The sequence below is a fragment of the Scyliorhinus canicula genome, chromosome 4 (genome assembly GCF_902713615.1).
Source record: "Scyliorhinus canicula chromosome 4, sScyCan1.1, whole genome shotgun sequence".
NCBI classification, from domain to species: Eukaryota; Metazoa; Chordata; class Chondrichthyes; order Carcharhiniformes; family Scyliorhinidae; genus Scyliorhinus; species Scyliorhinus canicula.
Genome location: NC_052149.1, coordinates 209,692,967 through 209,711,670, shown reverse-complemented (window position 1 = coordinate 209,711,670; position 18,704 = coordinate 209,692,967). Strand labels below are relative to the sequence as shown.

General features: G+C 46.3%; 1 protein-coding gene across 2 annotated transcripts in view; it reads right to left on the bottom strand.

Moving 5' to 3' along the window:
* LOC119965347 (gamma-aminobutyric acid receptor subunit alpha-6-like) overlaps positions 1 to 18,704 on the bottom strand; it is a 120,161-nt gene that overhangs the window by 2,464 nt on the left and 98,993 nt on the right. The window contains exon 9 of one of the 2 annotated variants that reach the window (XM_038795987.1): positions 17,837 to 18,158. The exons of the other annotated variant lie outside the window; for it this stretch is intronic. Coding sequence (XP_038651915.1) covers positions 18,051 to 18,158 — 108 coding nt within the window. The 3' untranslated portion in view covers positions 17,837 to 18,050. Of the gene's footprint in view, positions 1 to 17,836; positions 18,159 to 18,704 lie in introns of those variants that run through there. 2 annotated transcript variants of the gene reach the window in all.

Here is an 18,704-nt window from a genome sequence, read left to right as displayed (position 1 = left end):
GCAAGGCAGTTGGAGTTTAGTAGCTAGAGAGAAAACAGTTCTCAAAATTCTGCCAAAAGCAGGATCAGAAGCTGGACAACGGAGTAATAGAAAGAAAGCAAGTCCCAGAAACTAAAGAACAGATAGTTCTAGAAACCAGGGAATGAAAAGAGAAGTCCCAGGGAGATTGAAATCTAAAGAACAAAAGAAACTGGAATTTGAACAAGGTACTGTTCATTGAAATTCAAATAATAGGCAGGGAGTGTGCTCTGAGTTAAAGAGACGGCTGCAGGAACCAGATTTAAAGTGGGGAATCAGACATCAGAGGGAAATCAAATGTTTGGTGACACCTTAATGCAGCCTGTCAAGCAGTAGCGTTCTGATGGCACAGCTGGGTACCTGGGAGATTGTGTGGAAGCTTGAATGCACATGGCAATTCAAGGTAGAGGAATATCAAAAGGGCAGCGGGAAAACATGGAAGTGGATCCTTGCAGAAAACAGCTGAGAAAAAGTGTTGTTTTGAAGAAAGTTCCAAGGTGGACTTTCTCAAGTTTGGAAATACTCAGATGATAATCATCTCAGTGGATCTGCAGAAACATCCACAGAAGTCCAATTAAGTGGTGTCTGACCACAGTTGGCCCATTGGTTTGCAGGGACTATGTATTTACTGAGAACAATATAGCAGAAGATGTATGTTGTACCTTGTGTTATCCTTAAAATCTGCATACCTTTGTGAAGATAAATGGGAGTGAAGGAATATTGTATTATAGTCACACTATACATGTTGAATAAATGTTTTTTCCTGTTGTTAAAAGATAACTGGTAGTCATGTGACTATTCATCCATGTGTCTGAAACAAATGTAGTAAAAGTTACAGTCTTTTGAGCCAGGGTTCTATTCTGGGACCTTCCCGTCCAGTGGTAATATCAACTGGGATGATAACATAGAGGTTAAGTGGGTGTTGTATATTGTTCATTAGGTAGGTTCTGTTTGATTGCCAAGCCTCACCTGCAAAGCCTCACCTGCATCACTTCTTAATGAGCCCTTCATGGACATTATTCATTAATGTGGCTTTGTGAGCTCTTGAATCCTTTATTAAATAGCAATAATAACGGGAGACTGTAATTGAATGGTACGGTCATGGAATTAGTAATCAAGAGACCCAGGGGAATCCTTTGGGGACCTGGGTTCAAATCCCATCATGGCAGATGGCAGAATTTTAATTCAATTAATAAGAATTAGGGATTGAAGGTTTAATGATGACCATAAAATCATTGTCATAAAATCTCTGCTGTCCTTTAGGGAAGCCATTCTGACCTACATGTGACTCAATCCCAGGCCTACAGCAATGTGGTTGACTCTGAACTGCCCTCTGAGGTAGACGAGCAGGCCACCAGTTGTTCAAAACTGTTAGACAGTTTACAAAAAGGATGAAACTGGATGAAATACCTGACGTCAACCTAGGCACCACAAAAATGATAACGGCAACCTCAGTCATGTCAATCCTACAATACCTCACTAACATCTGGGGGTTTGTGATATATTTTGGAGAGCCTTCTCATAGACAAGTCAAGCAACAGCCTGACATAGCCATACATATAGAATGATAACTTTCAAGATAATGTTCCAAACGCACCTGCCATTATCCCTGGACATATCCTGCACCCACTGACAAGCCAAATCCAGCAAAGGTGGTGGTACAGTAGTACACAGTTGGGAGGGGGTTGCCCTGGGAGTCCTCAATATCGCCTCCGAACCCAAGAAGTCTCAATGGCATCAGGTTAAACATGGGAAAGGAAAGCTCCTATTGATTATCAAGTATCACACTTCCACCTCTTTCCTTCAGCTCATGAATTAGTATTCTTGCACATTGAAAACCACTTCAAGAAATGACTGAGGATGGTAAGGGTGTAGAATCACTCTGGATGGGGTAACGTCAATGTCCATCACTAAGAGTGGCTAGGTAGCACCACTGCTAACCATGTGATAAAGGATATACCTGCTAGACTGTGTCTGTGGTGAATAGGCAAAGCTATTTGACCTCATCCTCACTAATATAGCTGCCACAGATGCATCTATCCTTGAACGTATTGGTAGGGGTGACAACCGCATGGTCCATGTGGAGACAAAGTCCCATCTTCACATTCAGGATATCCTTCATTGTAGTGTGGGGCCCTACCATCATGTCAAATGGGACAGATGTCAAACAGATCGAGCAACTCAAGAATGGGCATCCATGAGGCACTGTGGGCCATCAGCAGAATCAAAATTCTGCTCAAGTAGAAGCTGTAAGCTCATGGGCCATTATATCCTGCACTCTACCATTACTACCAAGCCAGGGGATCAATCCTGGTTTGATGAAGTGTGCAGGAGGGAATTCCAAGTATAGCACCAAGCATACCTAAAAATGAGGCGTTAAGCTGGTGAACCTACAACACAGGCTGACTTAGGTGCCAAACAGCAGCAAGTGACAGACAGAGCTAAACCATACCACACCAACAGATTAGATCTAAACTCTGAAGTCCTGCCACATCCAGCCATGAATAGTGGCAGACAATTAAGCAACTCAATGGAGGAGGAGGCTCCACAAATTTACCCATCTTCAATGATGGGGGAGCCCAGCAGATCAGTGCAAAAAATAAGGCTGAAGCATTTGCAACCACTTTCTGCCAGAAGTGTTGTGTGGATGATCCATTTCAGCCTCATCCACAGCTCCCTAGAATCACAGATGCCAGGCTCCAGCCAATCAGATTTAGCCCACATGGTATCAAGAAACGGCTGAAGTCACTGGATACTGAAAAGTCTATGGGTCCTGACAATATTTAGGCAATAGTACTGAGGACTTGTGCCCCAGAACTTGCCGTGCCCCTAGCCAAGTTGTTCCAGTATAGTTACAGCACTAGCATCTACCTGGCAAAGTGGAAAATTATCTAAGGACATAAGAATATAAGAACTAGGAACACAAGTGGGCCATCTGGCCCCTCGAGCCTGCTCCACCATTCAATAAGATCAAGGCTGATCTTTTTATGATGTGGAGATGCCGGCGTTGGACTGGGGTGAGCACAGTAAGAAGTCTTACAACACCAGGTTAAAGTCCAACAGGTTTGTTTCAAACACGAGCTTTCGGAGCACGGCTCCTTCTTCAGGTGAATGGAAAGGCTTGTTCCAGAAATGTTTATATAGACACAGTCAGAGATGCCCCGGAATGCGAGCACCTGCAGGCAATCAAATCATCAAAGATGCAGAGAGAGAGGTAACTCCAGGTTAAAGAGGTGTGAATTGTCCCAGGCCAGTTCAGTCGGTAGGCCTCTGCAAGTCCAGGCTTGTTGGTGGGGGCCGAATGTAATGCGACATGAATCCCAGATCCCGGTTGAGTCCGCATTCATGCGTGCGGAACTTAGCTATAAGTTTTTGCTCAGCAATTTTGCGTTGTCGCGTCTCCTGAAGGCCTCCTTGTAGAATGCTGACCCGGAGATCAGAGGCTGAATGTCCTTGACTGCTGAAGTGTTCCCCAACTGGAAGGGAATAGTCCTGCCTGTTGATAGTCGCACGATGCCCGTTTATTCGTTGTCGCAGTGTCTGCATGGTCTCGCCAATGTACCACGCTTCGGGACATCCTTTCCTGCAGCGTATGAGGTAGACTACATTGGTCGAGTCGCACGAGTATGCGCCGCGTACCTGGTGGGTGGTGTTTCCACGTGTAATGGTGGTGTCCATGTCGATGATCTGGCATGTCTTGCAGAGATTACCCTGGCAGGGTTTTGTGGTGTTGTGGTTGCTGTTCTGAAGGCTGGGTAATTTGCTGCAAACAATGGTTTGTTTGAGGTTGCGCGGTTGTTTGAAGGCCAGTAGTGGGGGTGTGGGGATGACCTTGGCAAGATGTCCATCCTCGCTGATGATGTGTTGGAGGCTGCGAAGAAGATGTCGTAGTTTCTCCGCCCCAGGAAAGTACTGGACGACGAAGGGTACTCTGTCAGTGGTGTCCCGTGTTTGTCTTCTGAGGAGGTCGGTGCGGTTTTTTGCTGTGGCGCGGTGGAACTGTCGATCAATGAGTCGAGCGCCATATCCCGTTCGTACGAGGATCTGCTCAGACAAGGAGGAGCGCAACAGACACCTACAGATGCTGAAAGATGCCCTCGTACGAACGGGATATGGCGCTCGACTCATTGATCGACAGTTCCACCGCGCCACAGCAAAAAACCGCACCGACCTCCTCAGAAGACAAACATGGGACACCACTGACAGAGTACCCTTCGTCGTCCAGTACTTTCCTGGGGCGGAGAAACTACGACATCTTCTTCGCAGCCTCCAACACATCATCAGCGAGGATGGACATCTTGCCAAGGTCATCCCCACACCCCCACTACTGGCCTTCAAACAACCGCGCAACCTCAAACAAACCATTGTTTGCAGCAAATTACCCAGCCTTCAGAACAGCAACCACAACACCACAAAACCCTGCCAGGGTAATCTCTGCAAGACATGCCAGATCATCGACATGGACACCACCATTACACGTGGAAACACCACCCACCAGGTACGCGGCGCATACTCGTGCGACTCGACCAATGTAGTCTACCTCATACGCTGCAGGAAAGGATGTCCCGAAGCGTGGTACATTGGCGAGACCATGCAGACACTGCGACAACGAATAAACGGGCATCGTGCGACTATCAACAGGCAGGACTGTTGCCTTCCAGTTGGGGAACACTTCAGCAGTCAAGGACATTCAGCCTCTGATCTCCGGGTCAGCATTCTACAAGGAGGCCTTCAGGAGACGCGACAACGCAAAATTGCTGAGCAAAAACTTATAGCTAAGTTCCGCACGCATGAATGCGGACTCAACCGGGATCTGGGATTCATGTCGCATTACATTCGGCCCCCACCAACAAGCCTGGACTTGCAGAGGCCTACCGACTGAACTGGCTTGGGACAATTCACACCTCTTTAACCTGGAGTTACCTCTCTCTCTGCATCTTTGATGATTTGATTGCCTGCAGGTGCTCGCATTCCGGGGCATCTCTGACTGTGTCTATATAAACATTTCTGGAACAAGCCTTTCCATTCACCTGAAGAAGGAGCCGTGCTCCGAAAGCTCGTGTTTGAAACAAACCTGTTGGACTTTAACCTGGTGTTGTAAGACTTCTTACTGTGATCTTTTTATGGACTCAGCTCCATTTAATACTAATAATAATAATCGCTTATTATCATAAATAGGCTTCAATGAAGTTACTGTGAAAAGCCCGTAGTCGCCACAATCCAGCACCTGCTTGTGGAGGCCAGTATGGGAATTGAACCCGCACTCCTGGGCTTGTTCTGCATTACAAGCCAGCTGTTTAGCCCACTGTGCTAATCCAGCCCTACTTACCCGCCAGCTCACCATAACCCTTAATTCCTTTTACTGTTCAAAAATCTGTTCCTGTATCTTTGCCTTAAAAACATTCCATGAAACATTCCATGAGGTAGCTTCACCTGCTTCAGTGGGCAGGGAGTTCCGCAGATTTCACCCTTTGGGTGAAGAAGTTCCTTCTCAACTCAGTCCTAAATCTGCTCCCTCTTATTTTGAGGCTATGTTCCCTAGTTCTAGTTTCACCTGCCAGTGGAAACAGTCTCCCTGCTTCTATCTTATCTATCCCTCATGATTTTATAGTTTCTATAAGATCCCCCCTCATGAGTATAGTCCCAGTCTACTCAGTCTCTCCTCATTAGCAATCCTCTCATCTCTGGAACCAACCTAGTAAATCTCCTCTGCACCCGCCGCCACCCCCCCCTCTCTCCCCCCCCCTCCCCCCCCCTCTCCCCCCTCTCCCCCTCTCCCCCCCCTCTCCCCCCCCCCTCCCCCCCCTCCCCCCCACTCCCCCCCACTCCCCCCCACTCCCCCCCTCCCCCCCTCCCCCCCCTCCCCCCCCTCCCCCCCTTCCCCCCCCTCCCCCCCCTCCCCCCCCTCCCCCCCTTCCCCCCCTTCCCCCCTTCCCCCCCCCTCCTCCCCCCTCCCCCCCTCCCCCTCCCTCCCCCCCCCTCCCCCCCCCAGTGCCAGTACATCCTTTCTCAAATATGGAGACCAAAACTGTACACAATACTCCAGACGTGGCCTCACGAGCATCCTATACAGCTGCAACATAACCTCTGTTTTTATACTCCATCTTTTGTTTGGCACCTTGTCAAATGCCTTCTGGAAATCCAGGTACACTACATCCACTGGCTCCCTCCCTGTTGTCCATCACTCTCGTAATGTCCTCAAAGAATTCCACTAAATTAGTTAAACATGACCTGCCCTTTATGAACCCATGCTGCATCTGCCCAATGGGACAATTTCTATCCAGATGCCTCACTATTTCTTCCTTGATGATAGATGTATTTGCTCATGTGTTTGCTTTGTTTGGCCCCTTGCTCCATACTGTAACCAATCACTGTTTGCCTATGTACCATTTGTCAATGTACTCTGTCAATTATTCTTTTTGTCCACTATGTACATGTTGTGTACGTTGCCTTGGCCGCAGAAAAATGCTTTTCACTGTACTTCGGTACATGTGACAATAAATAAATCAATTCAAATCAAATCAAATTCAAGCATTTTCCCCACTAAGAAGTTAAGCTAACCGGAGCCTATACATACTCACCTTTTGTCTACCTCCTGTTTTAAGCAGTGGCATTACACTTGCTGTTTTCTAATCTGCTGGAACTGCCCCAGAGTCGAATGAATTTTGATAAATTACCACAAGCACATTTGCTATTTCCCCCGCCATCTCTTTTAGTACCCTGGGATGCATTCCATCAGGGCCAGGAGACTTGTCTATCTTCAGCCCCATTAGTTTGCCCAACATTACCTCCTTAGTGATAATGATATTTCTAGGTCCTCACCTGCCATAGCCTCCTTGCTGTCAATTATTGGCATGTTATTTGTGTCTTCTGCTGTGAAGACCGACACAACATACCTGTTCAATGTCTTGGCCATTCACATTATTAAATTCCCCTCTCATCCTCTAAAGGACCAATATATTTGTAGAAACTTTTGCTATCTGTTTTTGTATTCTGAGCGAGTTTACTCTCATAATGTATCTTACTTTTTTTGTATCTTTTCGTGGCTTTCTGTTGACCTTTAAAGATTTCCCACTCCTCTAGTTTCTCACTAATCTTTGCCACTTTGTATGCATTTTCTTTCAATTTAATACCTTCCTTTATTTACTTAGATATTGATGGCTGCTTATCCCTTTTCCTACAGTCCTTCCTTTTCACTGATATATACTTTTGCTTAATGCTGTGAAAAATCGCTTTGAAAATTCTCCACTGCTCCTCAATTGTCATGTCATAAAGTATTTGCTCCCTGTCTACCTTAGCCAACTCCTCCCTCATCCCATTGTAGTCTCCTTTGTTTAAGCACAAGACACTGGATTTACCTTCTCACCCTCCATCTGTATTTTAAATTCAACCAGACCATGATCGTTCCTTCCGAGAGGATTCCTAACAATGAGATCATTAATTATTCCTGTCTCATTACACAGGACCAGATCCAGGATAGTTTGCTCCCTCGTAGGTTCAATTACATTCTGTTTGAGGAAACTAACATAGATATGAACTCTCCCTCAAGGCTGCCTTGACCGACCTGGTTTGACCAATCGACATGTAGATTAAAATCCCCCATGATAATTGCTATACTATCTTTACATGCACCAGTTATTTCTTTGTTAATTGCCTGCCCCACCATGATGTTATTATGGACCATATTGCCTACGTATGTCCTATGCACAAGAAGCAGGACAAATCTAAGCCGGCCAATTACCGCCCCATCGATCAACTCTCAATCATCACTAATATATTGGACGAGATCATCAATGGTGCTATCAAACAGCATTTGCTTAGTTTAGATTCCGCCAGAATGACTCAGATCCTGACTTCATTAGAGCCTTCATTCAAACATGGACAAAAAAGTTGAACTCCAGAGGTGAGGCATAACATAGAATTTACAGTGCAGAAGGAGGCCATTTGGCCCATCGAGTCTGCACCGGCTCTTGGAAAGAACACCCTATCCAAGCCCACACCACCCTATCCCCATAACCCAGTAACCCTACTCAACCAACACTAAGGGAAAGTTTGGACACTAAGGGCAATTTAGCATGGCCAATCCACCTAACCTGCACATCTTTGGACTGTGGGAAGAAACCGGAGCATCCGGAAGAAACCCACGCAGACACGGGGAGAATGTGCAGACTCCGCACAGACAGTGACCCAGCCGGGAATCGAACCTGGGACCCTGGAGCTGTGAAGCAATTGCGCTAACCACTATGCTACCGTGCTGCCCAAAAGGTAAGAGTGATTGCCCTTGACATGGAGACAGCATTTGACCAAGTGTGCCATCAAAGAGCCCGAGCAAAACTATAGTCAATGAGAATCTGGAGGAAAAATCTCCCCTGGTTAGAGTTGGATGATCAGCCATGATCATGATGAATGGTGGACCAGGCTCAAAGGGCCAAATGGCCTATACCTGCTCCTATTTTCTATGTTTCTATGAATCACCCCCAGCACAAAAGAAGATGGCTGTGCTTTGTGGAAAATCAATCATCTAAGAACCAGGACATCATTGCAGGAGTTCCTCAAGGTAGTGTCTTCGGCCAAACCATTTTTCGCTATTTTATCAATGACCGTCCTTCCATCATAAGGTCAGAAATGGGGGTGTTTGCTGGTGACTACACAATGTTCTGCATCATTAATCATATAAATACTGTGGCTACCAAGAGCAGGCTTGAAGCTAGAAATTCTCTGGTAAATAACCCGTTTCTGGACTCCCCAAAGCCAGTCCACAATCTATAAGGCACAAGTCAGGAGTGTGATGGAACACTTCTCACTTTTCTGGATGAGTGCAAATTCAACAACACTCATGAAGCTTGATACCATCCAAGGCAAACCAGCCCACTTGATTGGCACCCCATCCACAAACAGTCACTCCCTCTACTAACGATAAACAGTGGCAGCAGCATGTCCCATCTACAAGATGCACCACAGCAATTAACCAAGGCTCCTTTGATAGCACTTACCAAACCCATGATGGTTACAATCCAGAAGGACAAGTGCAGCAGATGCATGAGAACACCACTACCTGGAAGTTCCCCTTCAAGTCACTCACCATCCTGACTTGAAAATATATCGTCGCTTCTTCACTGTCACTGGGTCAAAATCCTAGATTCCCTCCCTTACGTTACTGTTGATGTACCTTTACCACATGGACCGCAGCAATTCCAGAAGGCCGCTCACCACCATTTTCTCAAGGACAATTATGGGGGGCAATAAATGCTGGCCGAGCCAGTGATGCCCACAACCCATGAATAAATTAAAAAATCATAATATACAGCACTGGTTGCCTTTTTCTCATTGCTGCTGGAACTGGTTACAACTTTAAATAGCTGCAGTGCACTTTTGAAAGTTCTGTACAAAGGGTTACAATTTATAGGATATGATGGTGTGAGACTGTGACCTTAATTTAGGCTAAAACAAAGGGAGCCATGTCACCTGTTCTGAAGGCTGCCTGACAACAGATCTGTGTGACATTGCTGCTAAAGATTGGAGGGTGGCCTGGTTGGTTCTGTTGGAAAGAAGGTGTAAGGTGTTCACTTTTGGAGACAATGTCAGTAATTGTGTTCAGAGTGGTTAGATGCTGGTCCAAAGTCCCAAGAAGGTATTGCAAATGTTGGATTATATTTTAAAGTGCCCATTTGCTTCTGAGATAAATACAAGTTGACAACCTTAAGGATTGCGAATCAGTATTTCTACCTGGATACAAGGCTCATGTGATTCACATCACCATGGAGATGGGCGTTGAGAAGGGAAAGGTTTCTAAGATAGCCCTGAAACTCACAGCCATAGTTGATCTGGGAGAGAGAGCAGCTGGAAGCCAAGAGTCTCAATGGCTCATCACACAGGAATGTAGATAGGAGTGCATGCTCAGATTGAAAAGACCAAATCGATAAGGATTTAAAATCAGGCTGGAAGATTTGCCGAGTTTATGATAGAGAGATAATCACTGGGAAAAACCTTCACCGTGAAAGACAGTTCTCGGGTTAACAGTTAACAGGCTGAGAAAGGAAAGGAAAAGAAGTAAACCCTTAAGGAATAAGAATCATTTTGGACTGGGTGCTGTAAAATCAAATGGCTATGCACGGGCCATTGTAAAATATATATGTGAAGTGGATTTTGTTAATGGTGTGTTAAAAGTAAAAGGGGAAAGTTTGTGTTGCGGTGAACATCAGGGATCACGTGACCTCCCCAACCAAGGCTTCGGCAAACCTCGGCGGCATCGCCATGCAAAATTGGCCATGCAAAATTGCCCCAAGTGTCCAAATGTTAGGTGGGTTTATGGGGATAGGGTGGGGAATTGGGCCTAGGTACGGTGTCCTTCGGAGGGTTGGTGCAAACTCGATGGGCTGAATGGCCTCCTTCTACAATGTTGGGATTCTCTACCATTTGCCTTCTTTACTGCCTACTGCACCTGCATGCTTACTTTCAGCAACTGATGCACAAGGACACTCAGGTCTCATTGCACGTTCATCTCTCTCAATCTGTAGACATTCAGATAATAATCTGCCTTCCTGGTTTTGCTACCAAAGTGGATAACCTCACATTTATCCATATTATACTGTACCTGCCATGCATTTTCCCACTCACTCGATTTGTCCAAATCATTCTGAAGCATCTCTGCATGCTCCTCATTGCTCACCCTCCCACCCAGTTTTGTGTCATCTGCAAATTTGGAGATATTGCATTTTGATCCCTCATCTAAATCAGTAATACATATTGTGAATAGCTGAGGCCCTGGCACTGATCCCTACACTACCTGACCAGTCACTGCTTACCATTTGGAAAAATACCCTTTCATTCCTGCTCTTTTTTTCCTGTCTGCCAACCAGTTTTCTATCCATCTCAATGCACTGCCCCAGTCCCACGCCTTTAAATTTTACACGCTAATCGCTAATGTGGGACTTTGTCGAAAGCCTTCTGAAAGACCAATTAATCATATCCAATGGCTCCCCCTCGACAACTCTACTAGTTACATCCTCACAAAATTACAGTGGATTTGTCAAAGGTGATTTTCCTTTCATAAATCCATGCTGACTCTGTCCGATACTGTCAGCGTTTTCCAAGTGCTCTGCTAATAACTCTTTCCCCACTAGCGACATCAGGCTTACTGGTCTATAATTCCTTGCTGACTCATGACATCCCTTTTTAAATAGTGAGGTTACCCTCCAATCTGGAGGAATGGTTCCAGAGTCTATAGAATCTTGGAAGATGACGAGCAATGCATCCATTATATCTGGGGCCACTTCCTTAAGGGTGTAGATTATCAGGCCTGGGGATTTATCGGCCTTCAATTCCATCAAATTCCCCCACACCATTTCCCGACTGATACTTATTTCCTTCAGTTTCACCCTCTCACTAAACCCTGTGTTGCCCAATATTTCTGGTACGTTATTTGTGTCCTCCTTTGTGAAGCCAGAACCAAAGTATGTATTTAGTTGGTCAACCATTTATTTGTGCCCCATTATAAATTCCTCATGTTTTGACTGTAATATTTGTCTTCATCAATCTTTCTCTTCACATACCTATGGACATTTTTACAGTCAGTTTTTATGTCCCCACAAACATACTCGCGTATTCTATCTTCCCCATTTTAATAATCCCTTTGTTCTCTTTTGCTGAATTCAAAACTGCTCGCAATCCTCAGTTTTTTCTCGCCAATTTGTATGCCTCTTCCTTGGTTCTAATACTATCTCTAATTTCCCTAGTGAGCCATGGTTTGACCACATTTCCCATTTACTTTTTGCACCAGTCAGGGATTAACAATTTTTACAGTTCATCCTTGAACTCTTTGAATGTTTACCATTGCCTCTCCATCGTCCTTCCTTAAAATAATCCCGACTGTATCATATCTGTTTATATATATTTGCGCAATTAATTCAAAGCCAAAGCCCCGCCCGGCCAGCAGCACGCCCCCCCCCCCCCCCCCCCCCCCCACCTCAACTGCGGCAGCGCTGGACACAGTCCGCAGCCGCCACTCAAGGTTCCCGAAAACTGAGAGCTCACATGTCCTGTCGGGGACTCTATCCATCGGAGATGGAACATCGGGGGGGCCTTTAGGTAACGTCCTGACGCCGTCCCAACAGTGTGCACCGTGCTCCCCGATAATGCAGTTATGGAGTGATGGAACCATCAATTCACCAGACACGTGTTTCCGATATGAATCTAGGCTTTAATCGACTTACTTCAGAGCCAGCCTGTTACCCGTTGGTGAACTCTTAGTGAACTCAGGCTGACTCTGGACAAGGGTATTTATACAGCTGCACTAGGGGGAGGAGTCGTGGGCGGAGCCAAGGGTGGAGCCCAGTACAAGTTCCTGAGTACTCCCAGAGCTACTCCCCCTAGTGGTAGGATAGCGCTACTGCGCCTACAAAGACAGTGTGAGTTATCATATATAGATATATATTACATTCACCACATGGAGGGGGCGGAGCATCTAAAAACAGGCGCCGTCCCGATTCAGTTGTAAAAAGGGATTTCCACCCGATCACCGATTACGAAATTGCCGTCGGCAAGCGAAGAATTCCACCCCCTAATATAGTAACAGGTTAAGTGCAAGCAACACCACCAGGGGCGGACACCTGGAGGCAGGTCCCGATGTCCTGTCGAGTAGTCATCAGCTAATCCATTGGGTGTTCGGACCCCCACCCAAAGCCTCATTGGCTGAAAGCCAGAAAAGTTTCTGGAAAGGGGAGGGGTGTATGAATGAAACACCTGGACCTCCCAGCAGTGAAGACTCCATGCAGAGGCAATCGAGATGTCTGACCAAAGGTGGACAGAAACAGCATGCGAGACCCACCTTCACAATGACGGATCTGAGAGATTCAGAGAATTGGACCGACGGCTTAACCAAAGTCATCAAAGCAATTTGGAGAGCAAAGAGGGAGATGTGAGGAATCTCGAGGGAAAAAGTAGGGCCCATTAGGGACCAAGGGGGGAATCTGTGGGTGGAGCCAGAGGACATTGATAGGGTGTTAAATGAATATTTCACATCTGTCTTCATCCACGTGAATGAGGAAGCAGAATCTCATGTTAATGGTGGGGAAACTCATTATAGAAGTTAATATTTCTATGGGGGCATGGAAATATTGAAGAAAGAGTGTGATTACTAGGTATGCCTATGTGAATTTAATATATGATTTAATTGCGGATATGTGGGAACTCAATGACCAGTTAAAAGTGAGAATTATAAGCATGGTCTTGAGGGATGTGGAATTAGTGTAGGATTTCCTGTTATCACATCTCCCCGAGATAAAGGAGAGAGATTTTGCAAGTGATAATGAGTTTACGTGTTTGCAATAGAAAGAGTGCAGAGGAGATTGACCGGGATGTCGCCTGGGCTGGTGCATTTCAGATGTGAAGAGAGACTGGTTAGGCTGGGTTGTATTCCTTAGAGCAGAGAAGGCTGAGGAGAGGCCTCATCAAGGTGTATAAAATTATGAAGCTCATGGAAACGGTAGATAGGAACAATGTTTCCCCTTAATAGAATGGTCAATAACCAGGGGCATGTTTTATGGTGAGGAGGAGGAGATTTAAAGGTGATTTGAGGAAAATCTTTTTCACCCAGAAGGTGGTGGTAATCAGGAAGTCACTGCCTGAAAGGCTGGTAGAGGTGGGAACCCTCACAAAATGTAAGAAACATTTAGATGACACTTTGAAATGCCATAGCAGACAAGGTTACACCAAATGCTAGAAAATAAGATTAGAAGAGATTGGTGTTAGATGGCCATCGGATATATGATGGGCTGTAAAGCTCTATGACTCTATGATGTGAGAATGAATTAGAGATTTTGAATCAGTACAGAATGGGTAATGCAGATAACATCAGGAATTAGAAATTGGTTTAAATGGGCAACAATATAATGAAATGAAAAAGAATAGAAAATTCTGTCTTATCTTTTGATTAGGGGATTGTGAGGTTGCAGTGGGTTCTGATTCCTTAAGAACCTGCCTGTGGCTGTGAAAGACTTAAGTCCTGACTGCTTGAAATTTGCAAATTACGAACAACTGATTGCTTTTGTTTTGTGTGGAAGTTTACAGTTATTTTTGTATTGGGCGAAATAGGTTAAGGTTTTTCTTGGGAATCAACCTTGTTTTGAGTTTTTAATTTCAGGCACTTCAGAAGTTTAAAGAAAGAAGACAAGTAATGCAATTTGTTTTTATTTTAAAAAGCATGTGTTATTTTTTCTGCTTATGTGTGGAACAAATGGATTTTTGTGTGGATAATAAGAAATAGGAGCAGATGTAGGCCATTTGGCCCATCTAGTCTGCTCTGCCATTCAATAAGATCATGACTGATTTGATATGTTGATCCTCAAGTCCCACTTTCCCACCTTATGCCCCAAACCATTGATTCCCTTACTGATTAAAAATCTGTCTGCCCCCAACCTGAAACATACTTAATAACCCATCCTCTCCAGCTCTCTGTGGTAAAGAATTCCACAGATTCATTGCCCTCTGAGAAGCTAAATATCTCCTCATCTCTGTTTTAAATGGGTGCCCCCTTACTCTGATATTTTGCCCTCTGGTCCTAGGCTCTCCCACTAGAGGAAACATCCTCTCAGCATCAATCCTGTGAAGCCCCCTGAGAATCCTATATGTCCCAATAAGGTCGACCCTCATTCTTCTAAACTCCAATGAGTACCAGCACAACCTACTCACCTCTCCTCATAAGAAAATCCCTCCATACCTGGGATCAACCAGTATATATCAGTATATCGTTACTTACATAAGGGGACTTACACTGCTCACAGCATTCCATGTGTGATCTAACTAGTGCCTTGTATAATTTTAACAAGACTTCCCTATTTCTATACTTCATTCCCTTTGAAATAAATGTCAATATTTCATTTGCCTTCCCAATTACCGACTGAACTTGCATGCTAGCATTTTGTGATTTATGCATGAGGACCCTTAAATCCCTCTGTGCTGCAGGATTCTGCCGTCTTTCTCCCTTTAAATAATATTCAGCTTCTCATTCTCCTGAGCAAAGTGCATAACTTCACATTTTCCTACATTTTATACCCTTCTGCCAAGTCTTTGCCCACTCACCAGCAGGTTTTTTAAGCTGGAGGAGCATGGAACTGAAGGAGGGGGACACAATGTCGCTGCTGCTAGTTGATCACGAACAAAAGTGTTGACAGCTCAACTGACTCCATGAGTCTCCAGAATCAAAAACTGGGCGAGTGGGCAAACCAATGGCAGATGCAGTATAATTTGGATAAGTGTGAGGTTATTCATTTTGGAAGCAAAAACAGGAAGGCAGATTACTAACTGAATGGTTGTAAATTGGGAGAGGGGAGTGTGCAGTGGGACCTGGGTGTCCTTGTACACCATTCGCTGAATGTAAGGTGCAGCAGGCGGTAAAGAAGGCTATTGGTATGTTGGCCTTCATTGCAAGAGGTTTCGAGTATAGAAGCAGGGATGTGTTGCTGCAATTGTGCAGTGCCTTGATGAGGCCACACTTGGAATATTGTGTGCAGTTTTGGTCTCCTTCTCTGAGGAAGGGTGTTCTTGCTCTTGAGGGAGTCCAGCGAAGGTTTACCAGACTGATTCCAGGGATGGCGGGGCTATCATATGAGGAGAGACTGACAAGGTTGGGATTGTTCTCGCTGGAGTTCAGAAGAATGAGGGGGTGATCTCATAGAGATTTATACAATTCTAACAGGACTAGACAGGGCAGATGCAGGGAAGATGTTACTAATGATAGGTGTGTCCAGAACCAGGGGTCACAGCCTGAGGATTCAGGGTAAACCATTTCGGACAGAGATAAGGAGACAATTCTTCACACAAAGAGTGGTGAATCTGTGGAATTCATTACTACAGGAAGTGGTTGATGCTAAAACTTTGAATATATTCAAGAGACGGCTGGATATAGCACTTGGGGAGAATGGGATCAAAGGCTATGGGGAGAAAGCAGGATTAGGCGATTGAGTTGGGTGATCAGCCATGGTCGTGATGAATGGCGGAGCAGGCTTGAAGGGCCAAAAGGCCTCCTCCTGTTTTATCTTCTATGTATCTATGTATCTATGAAAGGAGGAGAGCATCAAAGTGAGCAAAGAGGAGTCCTGACAAAATGTCCTGTCCTACAACCCTGTCAGGACCTGGGACATCCACCCCTCTGCATCCCCCCATGTGAATGCCTTTTCACTAAACCTCACTCTCTCCCCTGTTACACAATAGCCACTTCCCCCCAGTTAGCCCTCTCAACTCCACCTGAATGAAGCACTTTGACTCTGGAGATCCTCAGCCGGCCGCGTTACTCCCCCAATGGTGACAAGTTAAGGCAGTTGAAGCATTCAATGGCCCGGCGTTCTAACCTCATTGGGAGATCAAGATGCTGTCTCCATTATCCCTTGAATGGGGTGACAGATGAGCGACTTCATCACAACGCCTTGCATTGGGGGCCACATCTGTGACACCTCTCTGTTCTGTAGATGTGAGTACTATTTTAGTTTAATAACATTATCAAAATACAGAAAATAGTACAGAAAACAGTACAAGGACACCAAACACATGGCACCCCAGAACACACTTACCCACCCCTCTCATCACCTACATCAGCGGAAAGACACACCAGCCCAATCCACCAGAATAGGTCACTCCAGCACAGTGGAGGAGAGAGAGAAAGAACAGTTCGGCCCCCTCAAAAGGGACAGAATTCAGCCCGGAATAACCCCGGCATATTATAACCAAACGGTACAGAGCATATCAAAAGGCAAGGAACAACGCCACCATCTGCTGAGGCAGTGCCCCCCTCGTCCCCCGGCTGCAGAGACCCACATTGGTGGAAGGGCGCTCCCAGCAGCCCGACTCACCGGAAAAGGTCTTGCTGACACGGGATAATGGAAGAGGGAGAGGGAATATCCCCACTGCCACCAGCATCGGTAACAGTAGCACCAAAAGAAAACACAAAAAACAGGCAGAAACATAGCGAAGAAATATGCCCAGGCAGTAGACAGAAAACAGCACCAATACAATAATAAGCACATGAACAAACATTAAACAACAATATACAACAGTACATAAACACCAGCCATCAACATGGGGCGGGGTTCTCTCAGCCTAGGCCAGGCAGAGAATCGGCAGGTCGGGCGCGAATCGTGCGACGTCGCCCCGATCCCGTTCTGCCGCCAATAACATGGGGCGGGGTTCTCTCAGCCTAGGCCAGGCAGAGAATCGGCAGGCCGGGCGCGAATCGCTCGATGTCGCCCCGACACCGGTCTGCCGATTCTCCGGAGAGCGGAGAATCGGCGCCATTCGTGCTGACATGGCGTCGGTTGGGGGCCGCTCTATGGAGCACCCCTGCGATTCTCCGCCGGGGATGGGCCGAGCGGCCATACAAAAACCGAGTCCCGCCGGCGCCGTCCACGTGTGGTCTTACCCGGCGGGACCTCGGCATGAATCCATCCGGGGGTGACCTGGTGAGGGGAGGGGGGATCCGACCCTGGGGAGGGGCTTCCACTGCGGCCTGGCCCACAATTGGGGCCTACCGATCGGCAGACCCGCGGTGCCCATTTGACGCCGGTATCAGCAGCTGGAGCAGCGTGGGTCAATCCAGTGCTGTGCTGGCCCCCTGTAGGGATCAGAATCGCTGCTCCTGAGGGCATGTTGATGCCGTCGTGAAATGCGACGAGGTTTACGACAGCGTCATCACTTAGCCTCAGGAGCAGAAAATCCCGCCCATGGCCTTCCAAACTTGAACTAGAAACAGTCATTATTACACGGAAGTGGCCAACAGCCTTCACGGACGTGTCGTTACGGCCTCCAAGGTGTCCAGTTGAGGTGAGCCACCACTGCCCTCCTCCTGTAGTCCCAATACCCGGTCACCTGTTCCAGCCAGCCCTCAGTCCAGGCCACAAAAGTAGGAGCAGTAGAAACAACAGTTGGCTTCCAAACATAGAAACGGTAAACAGTCAGCAGTCCAAACAAAAGCAGGCATTAGATGGTAAATCAGTCCTCCAAACCTCCAGCATGTTGCAGTTGATTCGGGCCGTTATCCTTCCTCACCGGCAGCAGAGCACCTGACTTCCTCCCTCTCCTGCAACATGGCATTCAGATGAACCAGCCACCACCCTTCTCTCCTCCTTCCTCCAAGAGCCAGCAGCAGTAGTCTATCAAACAAGCAGAAAGGGAGGCAGGCAGTTGTTAAATCCAGCTTCAGGCTGAACCCCAGGCTAGGCCTTACCAGCAGAATGTTCTGCCCCCTCTCTCTCTCTCATGTTTGCAAATGCCTGTAGCAGTCTCTCAGCAATTGAATTGAGAGCCTCCACAGCTCATGTGCGCTCTCTCCACAATCCTTAGTGAGTGTGAGCCTTGGAGTTCAATATTTTGGAGCAAGGCGTTCAGAGGGTTAAAAATTGGGTGCCAATCGGTGGCACACTCATACATTACCATGCTGACAACATTTGCACAATTAACTTGTCAAGGAAGGGTAAGGAAGGGTACCAGCCTCCCCAAACAGGTACCGGAATGTAGCAATGAGGGACTTTTCACAATAACTTCATTTGAAGCCTACTTGTGACAATAAGCAATTTTCATTTCAAGGGAGTTGCTCAGGCAACTACCTTCTCCTTGTGGCAAGCAAGGAACACCTGATGCATGTGAAGACTGCAATTAACATGTTAACTTCATCCTTAGAGTCCATCCTCATTCTCCCA